We start from the raw sequence: 21550 nt of genomic DNA on the forward strand, positions 1-21550 counted from the left end.
GGGGAGGGACGGCCGGATATGAGTGGAGCGGCCATTTCCTGTTTCTCTGCAGTTTTCCCCAGCTTTGGGTGGTGGCCGCTGCTGGGCTTCGGCTTCCCGTTGGAGGAGGGCGAGGCGGCGTGGACAGCGGCCCCGGCACCCCACGCCCCGCCGCCTGCAGCCGCGCGCCCGCCCGCCCGCCGCGCCCCGAGCCCGCCGCTTCCCTCCTCAGCCCCCGGCCGCCGCTGCCGCGGCCCCCCGAGCGGCCCAGATGCAGGCCATCAAGTGTGTGGTGGTGGGAGACGGGTGAGTGCGCGGGCCGGGCCGCGGGTGGGAGCCGGGAGGCCGGGGGCCGGGGTGGGACGGGGTGGGCCGGGGCTGGCGCGCGCGGGGCCAGGGCTCCGGCCTCTCGGGGCGCGGACCGCCCCCCTGCCCGGGACCCCGCGGCGCGGGCCTGGCTCCGGCCCTGTTCTCTCTCTGGTGGGGGAGGGAGTCGCCGACGGCGGCCGGAGGGAAAAGTGAACTCCACCCTCCGCTGTCTCCCCGCGCCCGCTGACCGCCCGGCCTCCGCCTCGCAGGCTGTGGGGGAGCTGATGGCCTTCCTAGAAAGGGGCGCCGGCTTGGCTTCTCCACGAACCCCAGGGCCCCCTTGCGAGCCTCCGCGCGGCCCGGCGGTCGGTCCGTCGGTCACCACCGACGGGTACTGCCCGGCTGGTTTGGGGGACCCGAAACTGATTTACCGGGGTGTGCACTTCCGCCGCTTGGAGGGTTTGAGAAATGATTGCTTTTGCTCTTGGCGTGGAGAAACTTTTCCGATTCTGTCCGCGAGGAGCTGGGTGTGATGAAAACGGTTGTGTGTGTGGTTCTGTTTTTTCCCGAGTGTGGTGTGGCCAGGACAAGACGGGCATTGGCCCCGGCTCCTTGCCTTGGGTTGGGGTGTAGCAGAGCCGCTGCCCCGGGGCGGGGGGCCCGGGCTCCAGGCTTGGCGTGGCTTGGCTTGGCTTTCCTGTGCGGTGGTCACGGGCCTGGAACACAAGGCTTGTGTGATGCAGCCCTTGCCTCCCGTCGAGACAAGAACCCCAGTGTGATCCGAGCACAGGCGCGCGTCTCGGCGTCGCCCGAGCGGCGGGGCGCGGGCGGGGGAGCCGCGAGCGGGACGGCCGGCCCGGCTCGTCCAGCGCGGGACGCGCGGCGGGTTCCCGCTCGGACCCGGGCAGAATGGAAGGAAGCGGCTGGCCTCGCTCTTCCCCTCGATGGCGGCGCCCCCGGCTCGTCAGCAGGGCCGGGGCCGCCTGCTTGGCTGCCCCTCCGTGGGGCTAGCAGTTCCCGGCGCATTTCGTTGGAAATGGTTTCTCTGAGTTTAAAAAAAAGAAGTCCAATCGCCGGCGTCTGATTGTAGTACCGCAGCCTGTAACATTCCCACTGGAAAATGTTGAAAACTACACCGTAAGCTCGGCAGACAGGTTTCGTTGATTCCTTACAGAGTAAGTGGATCTGCTGTTGGCACCTCTGCCAACTTGTTGGATGCCTGGTTGGGGGTCGGTCCGTCCTTCAGACCCCGCCCCCCTGCCCCCCCGCACTTAGGGGGAAGCCCCGGAGCGATCACTCATCCCCCAGGGCCGCCTCCGGGGGCCGTTGTGCGGGTTAAACAAGGTGCTGGGTGTTAAGCGCCTCCCAGATGCTCCGCACGGGCCCGCGGACCCAGCTGCGGTCGCCGTTTCTCATGGCCCGGCGCCGCTGGGCCTAAGACACAGATCCTAGCCTTGAGTTTTTTGAAAACGGCATTTGACATGGATGTGGACGGGGGCTAAGTGATCGTGCGAGTGAAATGCACCTTCACAAAAAAACCTGAAGCTGTGTCTATTATTTAGCGGACAGCATGTGGCGAATATGACTTCCGAACAAAACTTAGATGCCAGTTTCCCATACCAAAAGTTATTTTCCTGCTTTTACCCAAATGAAATGTGTTCCTGGTGATAAAGCTGGAACGTTCTTTTAGTCACAAATCGGTAAAGCTGTAAGTGTGGGCCTGCGTTTCACGGAGCTAAGGAGTCCCTGAAGGTGTGGGATTTCAGGCAGCGAAGGCAAACAGGTGCCGCACATTTCGAGCTTCCTCACTTTCAATATGTTCTTGGCGATTCTGGTTAGAAGCTGTGTCATAACCATGGGGTTTTTGTTTGTTTTTATTTGTATTTCCAGTGTTTAATTGGGTGTGCATGTAGACGTGACGTCGCTTTGGGTTCATTAAGTCCTATGTCATGACCATGTTATAACTTGGGTGAATTAACCCATATTCTTCTAACAGATTATTTCCTATATTGTGATTTTTAATTGCATTGACTCTAAACTATGAGATAAAATTTGATACGTTTTTATTAGAAGGCAGTCCTTCCTGAACACAGGGCCTGTCACTTTTATTTGGGGCACCTCTGCCCTAAGATGCTCGCTCAGCTTTTCTTCTGTAAGACAGCATCTCACATTCAGATATTTACAAACCATTTTCAATAGTGTTGTGTTGGCTGTGGTTGACTAGAAGTCGGAGTGAACGACTTGAAGCCCTCATTTCACTCATTATACAAACTGGTGTCCAGATTGGGCCAGTAGCCTCTTCAGCCCAGCCTCTAATTTAGATATTGCTGCCCAGGGATTTTTTTTTTTAATTGAGCATGAAAAATTCATGTATGTATCATGCCACCCATGGAATCATCTTTTTCTTTTTAAGCTTCATGGAGTTAAGTATTTCGTTTTGAGGCATAGGGTGCCATGTGTTTGACCTGTTGTAGAGATGTTTGAAATCCTCACTGACTTCCAAATTCAGGTTTAGTATACGACTGATCTTGGTTGGTAAAATGACACAGAATGCCTTTTTTTTTTTTTTTTTTTTTGATGTGTCATCCTTTATTATAGCCATAGCTTATTCAGTCATTCTCCTATTGGATGATTAGGTCGCATATGATTAATTTTCTTTCTTTTGTGAACTAATTTTTTAAGTTGGATTTATTGGGGCGATGGTTAATGAAATATAGGTGTTCAACTCTGTAATACATCATCTGTATATTACATTGTGTGTTCAGCCTCCCCACAGCCCCACTTTTTTCTTCTGGTAATCACCATACTGTTGCTTGTGACTGAGTTTTTTGTTTTTTTTTAATATATTTTTATTGATTTCAGAGAGGAAGGGAGAGGGAGAGAGAGATAGAAACATCTATGATGAGAGAGACTCATTGATCGACTGCCTCCTGCACACCCCCACACTGGGTTTGAGCCCGAAACCCAGGCATGTGCCCTGACTGGGAATCAGACTATGACCTCTTGGTGCATAGGTTGATGCTCAACCACTGAACCACACTGGCTGAGCTGAGTTCTTTTAGTTTTAATTTTGAATTTTTTATTCTGCTTAATCCTTTTACTTTTTTCACCCAGCTTCCCAATAGCCCTCCCCTCTGACTGCTATTTCAAATTATAATCTCAGTAAAAATTTTATTTAGTGGAGGAGGGTCAGGAATCCATTTTTAAAAACCTTTAACCCACCCTTTATGATGTTCTGTCTTTGCATTAATCATCTACTGTTTTGGTACTTAACTGCTTTTCACCTCTGCATTGCCAGTAGCTCCGTCTGACTGTGGTCTTCCTAGAAAGGAGATGCTTTGTCAGGAACCCTGCTACCGGTTCCTGATCGGCAGTTAACAGATGTCATCAGAAGGAATATTATTCCTCCAGCATCTTTAATAGGGAACAATTCCAAACATATAGAAAAGTTGAAAGAATTGTCCAATGAACCACATGTATACATGGATACCCACCACTTGGATTCTGTAATCAACATTTTGCTGTTTGCTTTGTCACATGTCTCCCATTATTGGAGGGAATGTTTAAAGATGACTTAATAGAGAAGTTGATTTTGAAGGAGACTGACTGAGGGTGATAGACAGTTAGATATAAATTCTTGTTTTGAGTGTAGCTGGTGTGGCTCAGTGGATTGAGCATTGTCCCCTGCACCAGGAGGTGTCACGGGTTCTGTTCCCAGTCAGGGCACATGCTGGGGTTGCAGGCTCCATACCTGGTAGGGGGGATTCAGGAGGCAGCTGATTGATGTTTATCTCTCATCGATGTTTCTAAAATCAAAAACATATTTTTAAAAATTCTTGTTTGAACTCTATCTTCAGTTGACTCAAGTAACCCCAGGGTTAGGCTTGGTGGTTCTGGAAGGGCAGTCTGAGTAAAGGATGCTTCAGACTTGAACTCTGCTATAGGTAGTGTCTTCAGCTTTGAATGTTCTAGAAACTACACAGAATATGATTTTTTTGAAGCCTCCAATGGTGATAATTGGTGGCTTTCTATAAGTTGGTTGTGATGTCTTGTTAATAGCAGAACATCAGAGTTTCTGTTTGGGTTTTGTATCATGAAATGACTATTTTTTTAAAAAATATATATTTTATTGATTTTTGACAGAGAGGAAGGGAGAGAGATAGAGAGTTAGAAACATCGATGAGAGAGAAACATCGGATCAGCTGCCTCCTGCACATCTCCTACTGGGGATATGCCCACAACCCAGGTACATGCCCTTGACCGGAATCGAACCTGGGACCTTTCAGTCCGCAGGCCGACGCTCTATCCACTGAGCCAAACCGGTTTCGGCGAAATGACTATTAATTCATATATTTTCTGAACATATTCTGTGCATAGTTATGCATTTACTGAAGGCTTACTGTTAGAGTCCTCATTCCCATTTCCCAGTGCAAGTTGAGGCCTTTCAATTCACGGTCTTTAAATTTTTTTTTAGCTACCTGGATACCTTACTTTTTTTTTTTTTTTTTAATATGAAGAAATTGCAGATGTTTCTAGATTATTGATCATTTAAAAAAAAGTTTTGGCCCTGGCCAGTGTACTCAGTGATTAGAGCGTCGGCCCGTGCATGAAAGGGTCTCAGGTTCGATACCAGGGTTGCAGACTCAATCCCTATCCCTGGTCGGGGTGAGTTCTGGAGGCAATCAATTGATGTGTCTCTCTCACATCCATGTTTCTCTCCCCCCCCCCCCCCCTTCCTGGTAATAAGTGGGAAAAAATACTCTCTTGTGAAAGTTCTGGTTTATAGATTTCAGGAATTAACACTGAAATTTGTTCAAAATATGTTTAAGTAAAGTTTCCTTAAATTCTAATGGGAAAATGAACATAATAGGAACAAGTTACTGGGTTTAATCTTAATTTCTCTTAGATGGGGCAGGAGCGCAGGTAGGTTAAAGACAGTGCTCATGTGAAAGTCCTTCCAGTGGACTCACGTTCACTTTCTAGAGTTTTATCTTTCAAAGATTAAAAAGAGGTTGAACTGAGCAGTTAACACATAAAATTGGAAATTCCAAAGCAAATAGTAACTTCCTGAAATTCTGCAGCAGCATCTGTCCGGGCTGTGACCAAATACGGCTCCATCTTCCTGTGGGGAAAGCCAGTGTTGACTTTGGCTTTGGGCATTTATTTGTGGATGTGTTTAAAAGGAGTGAATAAATACACTAACAGGAGGTAAATAGCTGTTTCCTTTTTCTTTTTATCTGTTTTAAAAAATTAAGTATTTAAATAAAAGGTTGGACATGTACTTATTTAAAAAGTTATAATTTCATAATTTAATGATTATCTTATAGAATGCAGATTTGTAGCAAATAACTGATTGCTAATAAAACTTCAGTCAACATCAGGTTATGTCTTTACCTTGAATTCCTTTATAGTTCAACCTTTCAAAAGATACTGTCTCAGCTGAAGACAAAGTTTCAGGAAAAGAAAGTTCAGAGTGCTTAAAGCACAGTTGGCCATCTTTACAGTAATGGCTCTGTTCCTCAGATATAGAGAAGAGACTTGGGCCAGGATCTTTATATATATATATATATATATATATATTATTCATTCTCCACAGAGAGGAAGGGAGAGGGATAGTTAGAAACATCGATGAGAGAGAAACATCGATCAGCTGCCTCCTGCACACTCCCCACTGGGGATGTGCCCACAACTAAGGCACATGCCCTTGACCAGAATCGAACCTTGGACCCTTCAGTCCGCAGACCGATGCTCCATCCACTGAGCCAAACCGTCCGGGGCAGGCCAGGATCTTAAAGGAAGTGCTAGTACATTTTAACAGGGAAGTAAAATTTTATTTTTAGAATATATTTTTTATTGATTTTTAGTGAGGAAGGGAGAGTGTAGAGAGCGCCTGGGAAGGCACATGGGTTAATTATCTGCTGAGTCCACTGGTGTTGGCAGAGCCATATCCTGGAAAACATACCGTGTCAGAGGCAGGTATGTTGTCAGCCTGACCCTTAGCTCAGGTGCCAGGGGTGGGTTTCATTATCTAAGTTCAGCCGGGCGCAAGGAACCGACGCAATTATCCAGGCTCAGCTAGGAGTGACAATTACAAAGAAGCCACAAGAATGAAGAATTGCAGCTTGATCTTTAACCATGATTTCACATAATTTCCTTTGTTTTAAACGCTAGTAAAACTTCCTGAAATTATACTGTATGTAATAAACGCGCTGCACCAGCTCTGGGTCCATCAGAGGGCAGTGTCCCACCGGGTCCCAGCTTTCCCTACTGTCTCTTTCTTTTTCTCAATCCCCAGCCGCCCCTACTCAAACTTATAGGAGAGGGAGACAGACATTGATTGTCTGCCTCCTACACGCCCCCTACTAGGGATTGAGCCCGCAACCCAGGCATGTGCCCTGACTGGGAATCGAACCTGCAACCTTTCTGTGTACAGGACGACACCCAACAAACTGAGCCACATGGGCAAAGATGAAAGTTAAAATCTTTTTTTTTTTTAATATATTTTATTGACTTTTTACAGAGAGGAAGGGAGAGAGATAGAGAGTTGGAAACATCGATGAGAGAGAAACATCGATCAGCTGCCTCCTGCACATCTCCTACTGGGGATGTGCCCGCAACCCAGGTACATGCCCTTGACCGGAATCGAACCCGGGACCTTTCAGTCCGCAGGCCGACGCTCTATCCACTGAGCCAAACCGGTTTCGGTGAAAGTTAAAATCTTTATAGCTGCTTATCCTGGTCAGTAAGTGACAATAACTATGAACATTTTTTTTTTAAATATATTTTATTGATTTTTTACAGAGAGGAAGGGAGAGAGATAGAGAGTTAGAAACATCGATGAGAGAGAAACATCGATCAGCTGCCTCCTGCACATCTCCCACTGGGGATGTGCCCGCAACCCAGGTACATGCCCTTGACCGGAATCGAACCTGGGACCTTTCAGTCCGCAAGCCGACGCTCTATCCACTGAGCCAAACCGGTTTCGGCAACTATGAACATTTTTGCACAACATTTGTAATTTTGAAAAGAGGTTCATTTATCACAGCCTTAGACTCCGCTCTCTGCCTCAGCTGCCACATCCAACCCATGGCCGAGCCATGCTTGTCCTGCCTCAAGTCTAGGCAGCTCCTGAAATGCCCCCTCTTCACCCTGAAAGCCCCTCCTGGTCCCGATTACCAGGGGTAGTTACTGGAATAGAGCAGCTGCTGCTACTTCCTTATTTTCCTGCTTCTGGGCCCCAGCTTCCTCAGTCTTCTCTCCAAGCGCGTTCCAGAGTCTTCTAAAAATGCAAATCTAATGGTTTCTTGGCAACTAAAAACCTCTGTGACTTCCCAAGTAGGATAAAGTCCGTGTTCCTAGCAAGAAGTTATTCTGGGCTTCCTTTAGTTCTGGGTCTCCTCTTATGCTGTTGCTTTTGTCTAGAATATTCCTCCCTATTGTGTCCCTCCTTCCCCTAAGTCTCAGCATACACTGCAGCCTCCTCTAACTGCCCCCCAAGACTAGGCTAGATCTCTTGCTGTTTCCAGAGCATCTTTGATAACACTTGTTGCACCTATAATTTTTTGTCATGACTGTATTCATTTTTTAATTAACTGCATAAATTCCATGGGGTCTTATTTGTTGCAGCACCGAATACACTTCCTGGCATAGCACACAATTTGTTGGTATAGGTTGAAATTGAATTAAGTAATGCTCACAATAGTTTTGTGATGGAGTGGTAGTTTTGCATCCATATTACAGTTGAGAAAACTGGAGGCATAAGGAAGTTGAAACTTACCCCAAAATTCCAGCCAGTAAGTGATAGAGTTGGCCATGGGTGGGTCTCAAATCCAGGGCAATGACTTCAAATCTTAGGCTCCTGCTCCTACAGGTTTATTTTGACATGCTAAGCTTTTAACAAATGTATGGCCAGTGAGTCATCTCTGTTTAGAAAGCCTTTAGGAGTTGGAAGCTACCTCCTGATGATATAATGTTTGTCTCTGTGAGGTCTTTAGGGTGGGGAGTTCCAACTTTTGTTAAGCCCTACGTAATGTTACAAGTGAAACAAGTATTGGCACGACTGGATGGGCCTGTAATCGGGCCTGGTTGAGAGGTTTTTTGCCTTAAACTAAGAGTGCAGGGAAAATAGAAAAGCACCTAACTTCGTATGGTGATTCCAATTTATAGTAGTTGAGGTTGGACAGCAGATCTTACAACTCAGAATGCCGTGTGTTCTCATGGTCAGCCTGCTGAGGACGGCAGGGAGATGGGCATTTGCTAAACTATTAGGAGGCCAGGGACATGGGCTCTAGAAACCCTGAAGACATCCTATGAATGTACAAATTTGGCTAACAGTGCAGTAACTTTAAATTTTAGGTGATGTTCTCTTGAAAAAAAATTTTTTCAATGATTGGGAGACTTCCAGTCCCAGACTTCTGCTTGATGCACTGTACCTGTTACCAGCTCGGAGGTCTTCCTTCTGTGGAGTCTTTCTGCAGAGTCTCTTGCTTACTCCTCCCTGCAGCTGCTGGGAAGTTTACTCCAGCATCCCTGAGCTATTAATTAGTGTCTGGATTATACTGTGTTAGCTGCTCTAAAAGCTTGTGGTGATGTGTGAGGACAGGGGTGGGGAGGTGGCCGTGAATACAGATGAGTTGCAGTGAGAACAGTTCTGTGTGGTGGTTATGACTAAGCACTCTGTTAAGAGAGCAGTCATTGCTGCTTGCCAGAGGGACGGCGCTAGGAAGGTGGTGGAATTTGAGCTGCCACTCAGAGGCGGCAAAGTCTATTACTTAGCAACAGATTAGAAGTTGCAGAGGAAAGCTGTGTTTGCAGATTAGTGTCATAAAAATAATTTCAGGATAGAATTGAAGATTCTTGGATGAAATATTCTCCAGATGGTCACCGTAAAGAATTTCAATTTTAAGATAGTGTTTCTCTTGAACCTTATTTAAGAGCTGTTTCCTGACTATGAGTGCTGATATCGCGTACCTCACCAGAATGTGAAGGCTCCAACTCTGCCTTTCTGAAAAATTCTAGTTTGTTTACTTTAAATTTCAGGATAAAAATACACGTGTAATGTTAAATAAAAGGTTATAGAAACAGTTTTCTTCAATGCTAAGTACTGGTGTATACGCCTCGATTTTTCTATAAGTTATTTTAACAGAATAATGAAAACTAGGATTACATTCATGTTAACCAAGCAACTTACACCTTTTTCTCTCTCTCTCTCTAGAGCTGTAGGTAAAACTTGCCTGCTGATCAGTTATACTACCAATGCATTTCCTGGAGAATATATCCCCACTGTGTAAGTATTTAAGTTAAACTGGACATTAACTCATCTGTGATGTTTGCAGACACCTTTGATCTTTGTTTTGCTATTTACATGAACAGATATGATTGCTTTTCCTTTCAAACATTCACCAAAGTCTAGGTAAAAAAAATACTTAATAAAATGTAAAGTTTCGACACAGTGATGAAACACACAGCTTTCCTAATTGATTTTTAGACATTTAGGAAATACAAGAAATTTAAACTAACTGAAGTATGGAGGCCGGGTAATGTACATTTCAGATAAATTTGGCTCTCTGGGCTCTGTGTGCAGGCTGACATACTCCGTTATGTTGTAATTGGCCTTTTCTGGCAAGTTCTCCGCTGGTTACATGTCACTGTTGAGTTAAGGGGCCTTGGAATTTAAACCAGGGTGTGTTTGGGGGTGAGCGTACAGGAGGGTGGAATTGGCTACTGGGCTGCTCATTCCCTGTTGGCAGCAGAATTGGGTGGAGATGGCGAAGTGCTTTTCTGCTGACGGGGTTACTCGGGAGCCCCACGCGCCTGCCCGGCCTCGCAGCACCTCCCTGTGGTCAGGCTGAGCTGTGTTTTCCCGGCTTCCCTCCTGGGGGAGAGGAAGCACCTCCAGTGCCATCTCTGCGAGCACACGCTCTCACTTAGGTGCTCCCTGACGTGTTTTGTTGCATATTTTAATGTCAGTGGAACTTATGGTAGGGACTGTCCTTATCCACAAATGTAGATAGAGCTGAGTCGCTAACAGCTGGTAGGACTTGGAACTGCTATAGCTGATGAACCCTGGTCAGTTTTTTGGCATTACACACAGTGCTGTGTTAAACATCATGCATGTGTGTTTGTGCACATGTGGAATTGTACCAAATTTTAAATTTTCATAGGTACTACCCATTTGCCGTCTCAAAGGCTATCACTTTGACCACCTGTGATGGAAACAGGCCCTTAGTACATGTTGTGATCCTCATAAATTGAAAAAGTTACCTCACCATTTGCATTTCTGATCATCAATGAGGTTAAAATCTTTTGAATGTTTACTGTCCATAGTCTTCTGTGAATTGCCTGTTGAAATTTTTGCTTATTTTTCTACTGAAATTTTTTCTTACTGGCTGTACTTCTGCATATAAGAAATATTAATCCCTGCCTCTTCATTTGTCTTTTAACTTCGTTACGGTGTCTCCTATGAGTGATGCAAAAATATTTAGGGTGTATTTTTAATGTTTATTTATTGATTGATTTTTAGAGGAAGCAACACACACACACACACACACCCCGATTTGTTGTCCCGCTTACTTATTCATTCATTTATTGCTTCTCTTAGGTGACCTGACCAGAGATTGAACAAGCAACCTTGGCATATTGGGATGACACCCTAACTAACTGAGCTACCCAGCCAGGGCCTAGAATGTATTTTTTATTTTAGTATGAGACAGGCACCTGATTCTTTCCCAAATTGGAAGTGAGGGGGGCGGGCGGCGGGGGTGGGGAAGTCACCATTCAGTGAATAATCTATCCTTTTCTCATGAGGCAGAATTAGTCCACATCAGACCTTCTATGAAAGCTAGTTTGGTCACTGAATTTTTTAGATCACATTAGCACTTTAGACCTTGACTTTGCTGCCCCGGTGTAGTAAGCCCTTAAGTTTCAGTCTTCAAAGTACGTAAAGATGAATTCTGGAGTTCTGTTGTTTCTATTTGGTACCTGCCCTGGTTTGAATTTCAACACCAGGTTTTTATTTAATGAACTACTTACTCTATGATACTTGTAATTGTCGACCTTATTTCCCCCTGTTAGCCTGTAGGCTTTTTGGTCTTCCTTCTGTAGTTAACCAGTTTTTGTATAGCAACTTCAAAGTAAATTAAACATGTGTAGTCCAGTACATTCACTTTGAAAACGTTATTCGATGGCTTCTCAGAACCCCTCTGCACGCTGGTTGTGGGCATGGATGATCAAGACTTGACTCAGCCCCAGCCTGCACGGCAGGTCTGTTGAGGCACAGCCCCCGCCCCAGCCCCGCCGTGTGCCGTCTTGTCAAGAGTGAGTCAGATGTCTGAAAAACTCAGCAGCGGGATTTGAAAGAGGGACCAGGTTCACACTCTTTTCTTCCCGGAGAGGAAGCATTCTCTTCAGTAAAGGCAAAGCTTTTTATTGCTGACAGTAACTTCTTTCCGTTAAATTCGTAGCGTTCCTTTGTTTCCCAGGCATTTTCCCACGCTGTGCATTATTTCCCTCACACTCCACCCTGTGTTCCCTCCGCCTCTCAGCTCACAGGTGTCTCCTTGTGCCTGCAGGAAGGGCATCTGCTGGCCTGGCGGCCTCCAGGCCCCCTCCTGGCCTTCTCAGCACCACTTCCTCTGGGACCCCAGCTGGGACAGCGACTTGGGTCCTGGACCTGGGCCTTATGCTCCAAGACTAGAGACTAACAATTTTTTCTCCATATTTTACAGCTTTGACAACTATTCTGCCAATGTTATGGTAGATGGAAAACCGGTGAATCTGGGCTTATGGGATACTGCTGGACAAGAAGATTACGACAGATTACGTCCCCTCTCCTATCCGCAGACAGTAAGGACCACAAGTGATTTTTTTCTTTTTTAAGATTTTTATTTGATTTTTAGAGAGAGGAAGGGAGAGGGAGAGAGCCACTTGTCTTTAAATACACAAGTATCTTACTTGCATCATTTGCTTATCTTGTTACATTTTGTTCTTCCTTTTACAAGTGCATTTTAAAACAATCTTGGAAGCTTAGTGACTCACTGACAAACATGGCATAGAGGCAGTTGAACAGATTCCTTGGGTTCAAACACTGCTCTCCCTCTTGCTGTGTAACTGGGGCAGTGTTCATCTCTGGTCTTTACCTCTTTCCTCGTAGGATTAGAGGAGTCAGTAGCGTAGAGCATATGGAACAGTCCCAGGCACATCACAGCGCTCCAGTGAGGCTGCTGGTAGGCACCCCCTCCTTCCCGTGCGGGTCTGGAGACCTCAGTTCAAGCCATCCATTCTCCTAGCAAGCCAGATGGTCAGAGGGGTCAAGGGTCAGGGTCAGGGAGCCATCTGGAGAAGGCGGCTTTGATCTTTTGATTGGTTTATCCTTTGCTTGGTTTAACCATCACTTTTCCTTAGTGGGTAGTGTGGGTAAAAAGAACTAATCTGCTCCAGTCTACTCCCATCTTGCTTTTTGTTTTTAAGTGAACTTCCTGTTTAGTGGTGATAGTTTAAACTCCTGAATGCTGCTTTTTCCATGCACCGGTCATCGTCGCTTTGTTTCCCGCTGGAGAAATTGCCAAATACTGTTTCTTTGAGCTGTAGATTTTTGCTGATTGTTCTTGAGCTGGATTTTGGTAACAGACCAAAACTATAAAATGGAAGTTTGAATTGCATGATGCATGATTTCTTAGTTATCTACAACTAAAAATTAACAAAGTATTAAAAACCAGCCAAATCACCAAATGGTTTGGATTCTTCAATATGTTTAGGAATCTATTCTATACCAGTGGGTGCTTAATAATTCTAGATTTTAAATGGGTTTGCAAACATACTGAGCTAGGAGTGTCCTGACCCACTGGACACATCTGGAAGGGTGGGCAGGGTGTCACTCTGCCTCCTGTGACTCAGGGTAGGGTGTGGTCTTTTTCTCAGAGATTCACGGTGTGTCAAAGGTGACTTGGCAAGATTTCCGCTTTGTGTGCTAAAGAACACATAGATAGCAACAGATGGAATCAGGCTGCAGGGAGTTGGCTGAAATCCGAGGGGGCGCCGTCCTTCTGAGGGAGGGCTGGGACCTAAACCTTTTATGCCTCATTCCCTCGGAGGGGAAGAACTGTTTCCTATCAAATGCTTGGACAGCTGAAGGAGTAGGATGTGACTCTTGCCCTCAAGTAGCTCACAGATACCGTGTAATGTCGTGCGCCGTGTGTTGCACGGAGGGGATGAAGGGCGGTACGTGGGAGCAGGGGGGGAGCGCCCAGCCCGCAGGCAGACACGCCCGCCTGGACTCCTTGCAGGTGAGGAAGGACGGCAGCCCTGGCGGCCGAGGGCGGGTCCGTGTGGAGGTGCCACCGCCTGGAAAGCCTCCTTCCCGTGAGCTGTGCTGCCCTGTCAGGAGGAGCAGGCCTTGGACGGTCCAGGCTGGCACCTGGGTTCTTGTTGGTGCTAACGGAGCAGTCTCCCGCTGTTGGCTCCTTGGCCGACAGGCCTGTTCCTGTCGCTCATCCGTGCCCGCTCAGACCCACTCGGAAATGATCTTAGCTGTGGCGTCCTAACGAGCTGTTCTCTTTCCTGAGGCCACTGATGCCGGCACCTTCTCTGTTGGTCGCTCTGTGTAGCCAAGTTCAGTCTGCAAACCGTTGGGTTCTACTTTGTTCTCCAAAAGATGGTGAGCAAGTAGTCATCATTTTCAGTATAACTTGCCCTTCAAGTTTTTATTTTTTTCTAAACTAAGTAATCCTTAGGCTTTTCTCCCCTTCAATAAATTATCTTTACATTCTCCTTAAAAGTATTTTGTAACTGCTGCATATTCCCCTCACCTGGTATGCTCGGAATAGAGGTGGGATCACAGCACTCAAGCCCAGTGTCTCACCTTGTGTCCACGCACCTGCGTTTGCCTACCTGCCTGTTCCAGTATTTAGTGGTGTGAGTGGGAATAGGTGTGTCTTATCAGAGTCACAGGGCCCAACCCTGTGTGGGTCACCCAGGTGTGTCATGGCAGTGTTTGGGTTTTCTGTATGTGCCCTGACTTGAAAAGGGTTTATAAGTCCTGGCTAGAGTACTGCCACGTGAGATACAAAGAAGAGCCATGGTGTGGAGCTGAGCTGTTGTGATTTTCAAACGGCTTCGAGCTTGGTTAGGTTGGCTGTTGTGTCCTCCAGCCAGAGTCACTGGCACAGCTGTGGGTGGACACAGTGAGGCGGCCACTCTGTCCTGAGGGACACGCACACCTCAGGGACTGGGATGAGAGTTGGGCAAAGGCTCAGGGAAGCGGGGTCTGCTCTGGCTTGGATGCTGGCAAGAAGCAGGGTAGCTTTGTTGGGCATTTATTAAATTTATTAGAAGGTGAGGATGAAGTCAGGCTGGAGATGTGGGCTGGCAGTTCCTCTCCTCGGTGGGAGGGGACGTCAGGGGCTGTGGTTTGCAGTGGCCTCCTGTGCTTGTGCTTAGACACAACTGGGAAGTGAGTGGCCTTCCATTTCCTTTGTGTTTGGCCTCTGGTTCAGCATGGCCGCACACCGACCGTGTCTGATGGCGGCGCTCTGGGCGATGCTTTATGCCGCACAAACTTGCCGTGGCGGGGCCGTGGGCGCCAGGCCTGCTCTCAGGCGGGGGGCTCCTCTGCTCTGCGTGTGGATGTGCCTGGTATTTTCCTGGTGCATAGAATGCCTGTGTTAAAAACAATACTCCAAGCTTGCACGTAAAAACCAGGTGGAAAGCATTTGGAAGAGACTGAAGTGAAAGAGAGAAATTACAGTGCTTTGGAGCAGTGGGCGTCAGCCACCCAGAGGCCTGCCCACCTTGTTCTGTGGGTTATACCACTGACCGGTGGGAGGCAACAGGAAAAACTGCTGTGATGCTGACCAGTGAGGACGGGGTTAGCAGCACAGGGGTGGTCAAGTCACCGAGCGCCTCTGGGCCCGGCCGTGTGGTCAGAAGCCCTGTGAGTAAAGAAAGTAATGGTCACGTCCAGAGGAAAGGTGGCCCGTGGCCCAGGACAGCGCAGGTGGACTACAGAGGCTGCAGGACACACAGGTGACCTGTGAGGAAGGGAGAGTGTCGTGTGGCCGCGCTGAGGAGCTGCATGTCACAGGGACAGGCTTGTCACAGGGATGGGCCGTGAGAACATTGGGCATCAGGGTGGAGAGCAAAGGTCTAAACAGCCGGTGCCAGCACATGCGTCTCAGAAGCAGGCGAAGGAGTCCGCGAAGCCAGTCAGGCTGGGGAGGAACAGGCAGATGGTGTGACGGGAGCGTAGGTTGGAAAACATCTTTCTTCATCAAAAAAGATGTTTTTAAAAATGGAACAGGGCACGGTAGATGTGGGCGGAGGATATCTTGAAACTGCATTTTCGTGCCAGTCCCCAGGAGTCCCTGTGTCACAGTGAAGATCTGGCGTCACGTCAAGTCCTGGGGAGGACAGATCTTCACAAATAGCCACAGATGAAAGCAGGGGCTGACGGAAACTTTAATGGTCTCTTCAAACTGGAAATGAGAGCTCGAATGAGATGAAAGGAAAATCATTCCCTCTCCGCCCGTCTGGAGAGTGCCAGGCTCTGTGTTGCTGGAAGAGCAAGCCTCTCCATTGGTATTGGGGCAAAGGAGGGGATGGGAAGCATTGTAATAAACACCCGAATGCTGTCACCCTGTCCAGATCCGCGGGGGCCGGGGGTTGAAGGTCTCTGTGCAGCAAGCTGTTCCCAGAGTCCGGCCTCAGCCCCATTCCCGGAAAGCCTTCCCCCCAGAGGCCTGTCCACAGACGGGGCTGCCCGAATGCTGCGGCCTCAGCCGGCCGTCTCATGAGTGGGACGGAGCCCTTTGAAAGGTGTGCCTGTCGCTGATGGACGCCAGTGGCAGGAAGGACACATTTAACACTTCCCTGCGGAGCACGGGCTCCCTGGCACATTGTCCATGTGCTGCCGTGGGGAGAAGGCGCGCCGTCTCCTCTCCTCCCCGTGTTTGCCCGCCCTCTGGCTTCACCTGCCCCGCCCCCAGGTTGGTCAGCTGTGGCTCTGGCATCAGACCTGTTAGACCAGCAGTCGCCGACCGGTGGTCCGTGAGGTCCGTCAGGTTGGCGACCGTTGTATTAGACCATCAGCTGCTGTTAGCTCAGAACCTTGGGAGGGTGGCGACAGTTCCGATGAGGTATAAGTAGCAGGCTGTGTTGATTTTATTTTCCTCCATTTTTACTAAACTCAAACAAAGTTCTCATGCATTACTAGGTTGGAGAAACGTACGGTAAGGATATAACCTCCAGGGGCAAAGACAAGCCGATTGCCGTATGTAAAACTTTCAGTCGACTTCAGTTTCAGCTCTCTCCTCTCCTTTCTTAGTTTTCCTAGGATTTCCTCTTCGGCCTCACGTTTCTTGGGTCTGCTTGAGCCGGGCTTCGCACAGGGTGTGGCCCTTTACCCCTAGCTTGAGTGGAAGCAGTCCTCCCGAGTGGAAGGGGAGGCTCTCCCCAGGCTGGTGGAGATGGAGACGGGGCTCCGCCAGGAACCCCACTGCGGGCCCAGAGCTCAGCCGGGTGAGACTAACCAGGGCTGCCAGGGCCTTCTGCTGGTGTCCTGGTGCGTGGGCCTGCCGGGGTGCGGCTGTGCGGGTGGTGAACTAACCCACTCTGCTTTGTCGTGTCATCAGCTGCGGTGATTCTTGGACAAGCTTGTGCATGTGCTGGCATAAAAATGTTGTTCATAAAAAGCTGTTTGTGGGGTGTTTCTTTCCCTTTCAGGTACAAGATAGCGGCTGGATGATTGAAAGTGTTAGCTTGGGACTCGGGCATTTCACCAAGTAACAGAATTGCCTCTTTCCAGGAAAATGTTTTATAAATTAGCGTTTTAGAAACTCGGTATTTTTTAATTCGAGTAAGTATTTAGACTTTTTACACAATGCAGGACGGGAGGAAAGCCCACATGCTTCACTTGTAGCCCCACGTTTTTCAGGCATTTCTTCTACACCTACCCCGCCCGGGCGCAAGCTTTCTGGAGGCCGCGTGCAGGCGTGGGGAGCTCCGACTCTCACACGCTCGGCCGGCCTCCCTCATGGGAATGTGCTCAGTTAGCAAGGGCTGGAGCCCAGCGACCATCTGAGGGTGTTTATGCTTAACACGCAGGCGCGGAGCTTCCTGAGAAGCATGCGCTTGTAGGTAATGCTTTGAGAAACTGGCCAGGTTTTACGGAATATTCTAGTAGTGCCTTGACACTTGATTTTGTCCCCGTTAGGCTCCCAGTGAGAGTTGGGAGTGATGGAAAGAGGCCTCCCAGGCTCTGACCTGATGCCTCCACAGCCTCAATAACGGGTGGCATGTTTCGCCTCCGCTCCCCTTCTCACCATGGCCGGCGCTTCAGCAGGGCCTTGTTTGGGAGCCGTCTGCCAGAAACCAAGGTGTATCTAGGGAGCTTGCTCTCGACACAGGCTGCGGGGGTACAGTACGTGCCCCTGGTCCAACGGCTCGTCCCCAGCAGCATTTAGAAAGCAGAGTGCGTTTGTCACTGCGGGACCATCTTCTAAACGCCACCTGTGTTTCCTTTTTATAGGACGTCTTCTTAATTTGCTTCTCTCTTGTGAGTCCTGCGTCATTTGAGAATGTTCGTGCAAAGGTAAGTGGGGTTTTTTTTAGAAAACCTATTTTGTTACATAATGTCACTCTCAGGAAGAAACTTTAAGACATAAAATACCATTCACTGATGGACATTTTCAGTTACTTAAATTGGGTTTAGTAATTCTGTTAAAGCACACCAGCAGTGTGCTAAGTGTCTGACTGCAGTGCCTGGAGTTGTAGCTTCCGGCTGACTCAGAGTGCTGAGTGCAGCGTCCAAGAGTGAAGCCCAGCGCCGCCCCCACCCCTGCACCTCTCAGACCCGGCGAGAAGCACCCTTGCCGGGGCCCCTCCAGGATCAGTGGGTGATGGCAGCGGAGCCGAGACCTTGGTTCAGATCTCTATTCTCATCCCTGAGTATACAGGGCAGGCAAAGTAGGTTGACAGTTGTGAGTACACTAAATACTGTTTGTTATTATTACATTACTTATTTGTATTACATCTGTCAATGTACTTTTGCCCACCCCTGTATGGAGTATTTTCTGAGATGACCTAAGAACTTGACTCGTCTTACTAAAAAGGAAGTGGGTTTAGGGGGAACCATCCCTGTCTCTTCCCCTCTCTCTTGCTGATGAGTAGTGCCTGCCCGGTAGGGCCGCGAGTTGACCATGCTTACAGTGGGTTTAATCTTGGAGTCCTGCTTGCTGTCAGATATCCAGGGCAGTCCCCTGGTCCAGGCCGCCCTGGTCCTCGAAGGAGTGAGTGGAATGTGAGCACGGCTGGGAGCAGGTGGCTTCTGCGTGAAGGCTGTCGGGACACAGTGACTCAAGGGCAGTTGGCATTTTGGCCACTGAGGATATGACTTAGGTGAAGGACGCTCAAAAAGGAGAGTCATAACTCTCTTCCTTTCTTCCCATCCAGTGGTACCCTGAAGTTCGACACCATTGTCCCAACACTCCCATCATCCTGGTGGGGACCAAGCTTGATCTTAGGGATGATAAAGACACGATTGAGAAACTGAAGGAGAAGAAGCTGACACCCATCACCTACCCGCAGGGCTTAGCCATGGCCAAGGAGATCGGTATGAGCAGCTGCGTTTCTCGTGTTTGCTTTGTACGCGCTTTCGTTTTCCTGATGGAGACTGGAGCGCAGCCTGGGGAGTGGAGCGTGTGCTCCTCCAGCTCAGGGACTGGCTGACTGTTGGGGAACCAGTTAGGTGACCCCGCCCATAGTGTTGAGGAGAAGCAGTGGGGTTAGGGGTTGCTGTGCTGTGTCTTGGGGGGCGGCCTCCCCTTGTTCTGATCAGAACCGTGGCCGAGTGGCTGTAAGAGGCTGTGTCTCTCCGCAGGTGCTGTAAAATACCTGGAGTGCTCAGCTCTCACACAGCGAGGCCTCAAGACAGTGTTCGATGAAGCTATCCGAGCCGTTCTCTGCCCGCCGCCCGTCAAGAAGAGGAAGAGAAAATGCCTGCTGTTGTAAATGTCTGGGCCTCGCCCCGCGCCCTGGCCCTGCGAACCTTTGTATGCTTTGCTCAAAAAACGATGGAGCCTTCGCACTCAATGCCAAGTTTTTGTTACAAATTAGCTTTTCCATAAAACCATTTTGAACCAATCAGTAATTTTTAGGTTTTATTTAAATAAGTGTAAGGATTCAAACTTTCACATTCTATTAAAATTTAGCCCTAAAATGACAAGCTTTCTTAAAGCCTTATTTTTCAGAAGCCCCTATTTTTGCTCAGATAAAGAGTTGCCAAAATCCCTTGTGAACTCAGTTGCATTGTTGTGCTAAAAACACTAAGCACTAAACTGTCCAGAGGCCTTTGTCTCGGCGAAGACCAGCTTCCGAAGTTAGGGACGGCAGGCACTGGCTAATGAGTCTCGCGCAGCAGCCTCCTTTACGAAATGTTGCCATTCATAATTTATCAACCACGCTCCTTACCTAACATTGTACTGTGTATCAACTCAGCTCTTCGGATTGATCTTTATTTCGTAGTGAGATTTTTAAAAATTAGTATATTAGCTTTTGCTGGATCGTGAGCAGACCCTTCCTCACGTGTTCCTCTGATGAAGTATTCTGCTCTCACGGGCACACGGGTGGAGTGTAGGGAACACTTGATGTGATCAAAGGATGAAGACAGTATTTGACAAAATATGAAGTGGAGGTTAATTTACACTACATTGTACGCGTAACAAACTGAATAAGTGTCTCGGGTAAGATTTGAAAAAGGTTAGTTTCTGTCAAATGCAGTTGATGGTGAAAGTTGGTATTAATCAGTAAGTGTTTTCTTAAGATTTTACTTTTTCTTTAAACTTGTAATCCCTCCCACAATTGGGCATTTAATTCATCTTGGAACTGGTCATTCCCATAGTTGCTAACTTAGTGCTTTTCTTATAGACCCCTTCTCAATGAGCAATATGCCTCCTTGTATAAACTCTTTCTTGATATGCATTAGTTTTTCTGTAGGTTAGTCAAAGTGCATTCCTGTTTTCACGTTCTTTTATTCAAAGCTAATAAGTGCTTTCCTTAGTTTTCTAGAAACTAGATGTAAAAATCACGTGTTGCATCTCTACAGTTTTTTAAGTATTTTAGATATTCTCAAACTACGAGCCTTCTTACCACCACTGTCTTGCCAGACCCCAGCACTGTACCTTGGCCGCGGCTGGCCCCTCCGCCTCCCTGTGTGGACACGCTTCCTGTTGCTCTGCCTAACCATGTTCCTTTGGGTGGGAGGTTGTGACCTTGTGCTTGTGCTAACGACGTTCTGTAAAGCTTACCCACTGGCAAGAACACAAATTGGACCTTTCAACCACTAGAACAACATTTTTTAAATTGACATTTGCAGACTTGTGGAGTGTTTTTACATTGATCTTTGCTAATGCGGTTAGCAGTATGTTTGCATGTATGACTTAATAAATCCTTGAATCCTATGAGTGGTCATACTTGAGTTCTTGAGAGCTCGGGGAACGACCCCCTGGCGTGTCCGTTTTCACTTGCCTTTAAATTCCTAGGCTGTGGAAGACCTTCATTTTCAATCCCCTTTTCATGCGGGGACGAGACATGGGTGAGTCAGCAGATGGGGGTGGTTGGTTTCGGACCTATGAGATACTCCCGTGATGCCCACCGTGGGGCACCCGTGTGCGCACTGCATGTGCATCTCAGGCCAGGCCTCTGGGCTGAAATGAGATGCTGGGATCACAGTTGGCATGGTGGTGGGGCAGAAACACTGCCTTCAAGAACCCTGTCTGGAGCCTGGAGCTGTGCCATCAGTAGTTAACGCTGGAATCCAGTTCCTGGATATTCTTTTTTTTTTTTTTTAAATTCTAGAGCTTTTTAATTTTTTTTATTTTTATTTTTTTATTTTTTTTAAAATATATTTTATTGATTTTTTACAGAGAGGAAGGGAGAGAGATAGAGTTAGAAACATCGCTGAGAGAGAAACATCGATCAGCTGCCTCCTGCACATCTCCCACTGGGGATGTGCCCGCAACCCAGGTACATGCCCTTGACCGGAATCGAACCTGGGACCCCTCAGTCCGCAGGCCGACGCTCTATCCATTGAGCCAAACCGGTTTCGGCCCTGGATATTCTTGTTTATTGCTTTGGAAGACTTTTATTTTTGAGTTTCTTTTTAACCAAAGATAAATATGCTGTTTAAAGGCCAAATAGTTCTAGAAGCTTGCTACAGAAATAGCAGTCTTCCCCTTTTATACCCTCCCCAGAGGCAACTACTTTGAGTACT

The 21550-nt window shown here is 47.8% G+C and overlaps 1 protein-coding gene across 1 annotated transcript; it reads left to right on the forward strand.

Moving 5' to 3' along the window:
* Positions 1-20738, forward strand: RAC1 (Rac family small GTPase 1). The gene is made up of 6 exons (XM_081091793.1): positions 1-285; positions 9503-9574; positions 12015-12132; positions 17810-17872; positions 18733-18892; positions 19160-20738. The coding sequence occupies exons 1-6, from the start codon at positions 251-253 to the stop codon at positions 19288-19290; spliced, it is 579 nt and encodes a 192-aa protein (XP_080947919.1). The 5' UTR covers positions 1-250; the 3' UTR covers positions 19291-20738.
* The last annotated feature ends 812 nt before the right edge of the window (positions 20739-21550 follow it).

This window comes from Myotis nattereri (assembly GCF_964212035.1).
Source record: "Myotis nattereri genome assembly, chromosome: 5".
Taxonomy (NCBI): Eukaryota; Metazoa; Chordata; class Mammalia; order Chiroptera; family Vespertilionidae; genus Myotis; species Myotis nattereri.

What these genes read in the sequence shown, in the direction of transcription:
- RAC1 (XM_081091793.1), top strand. Translation starts at nt 251, where the DNA reads ATGCAGGCCATCAAGTGTGTGGTGGTGGGAGACGG. An exon ending in TGTGTGGTGGTGGGAGACGG is followed by an intron (nt 286 to 9,502) that starts GTGAGTGCGCGG and finishes CTCTCTCTCTAG; the next exon opens with AGCTGTAGGTAAAACTTGCC. An exon ending in TTGAGAATGTTCGTGCAAAG is followed by an intron (nt 17,873 to 18,732) that starts GTAAGTGGGGTT and finishes CTTCCCATCCAG; the next exon opens with TGGTACCCTGAAGTTCGACA.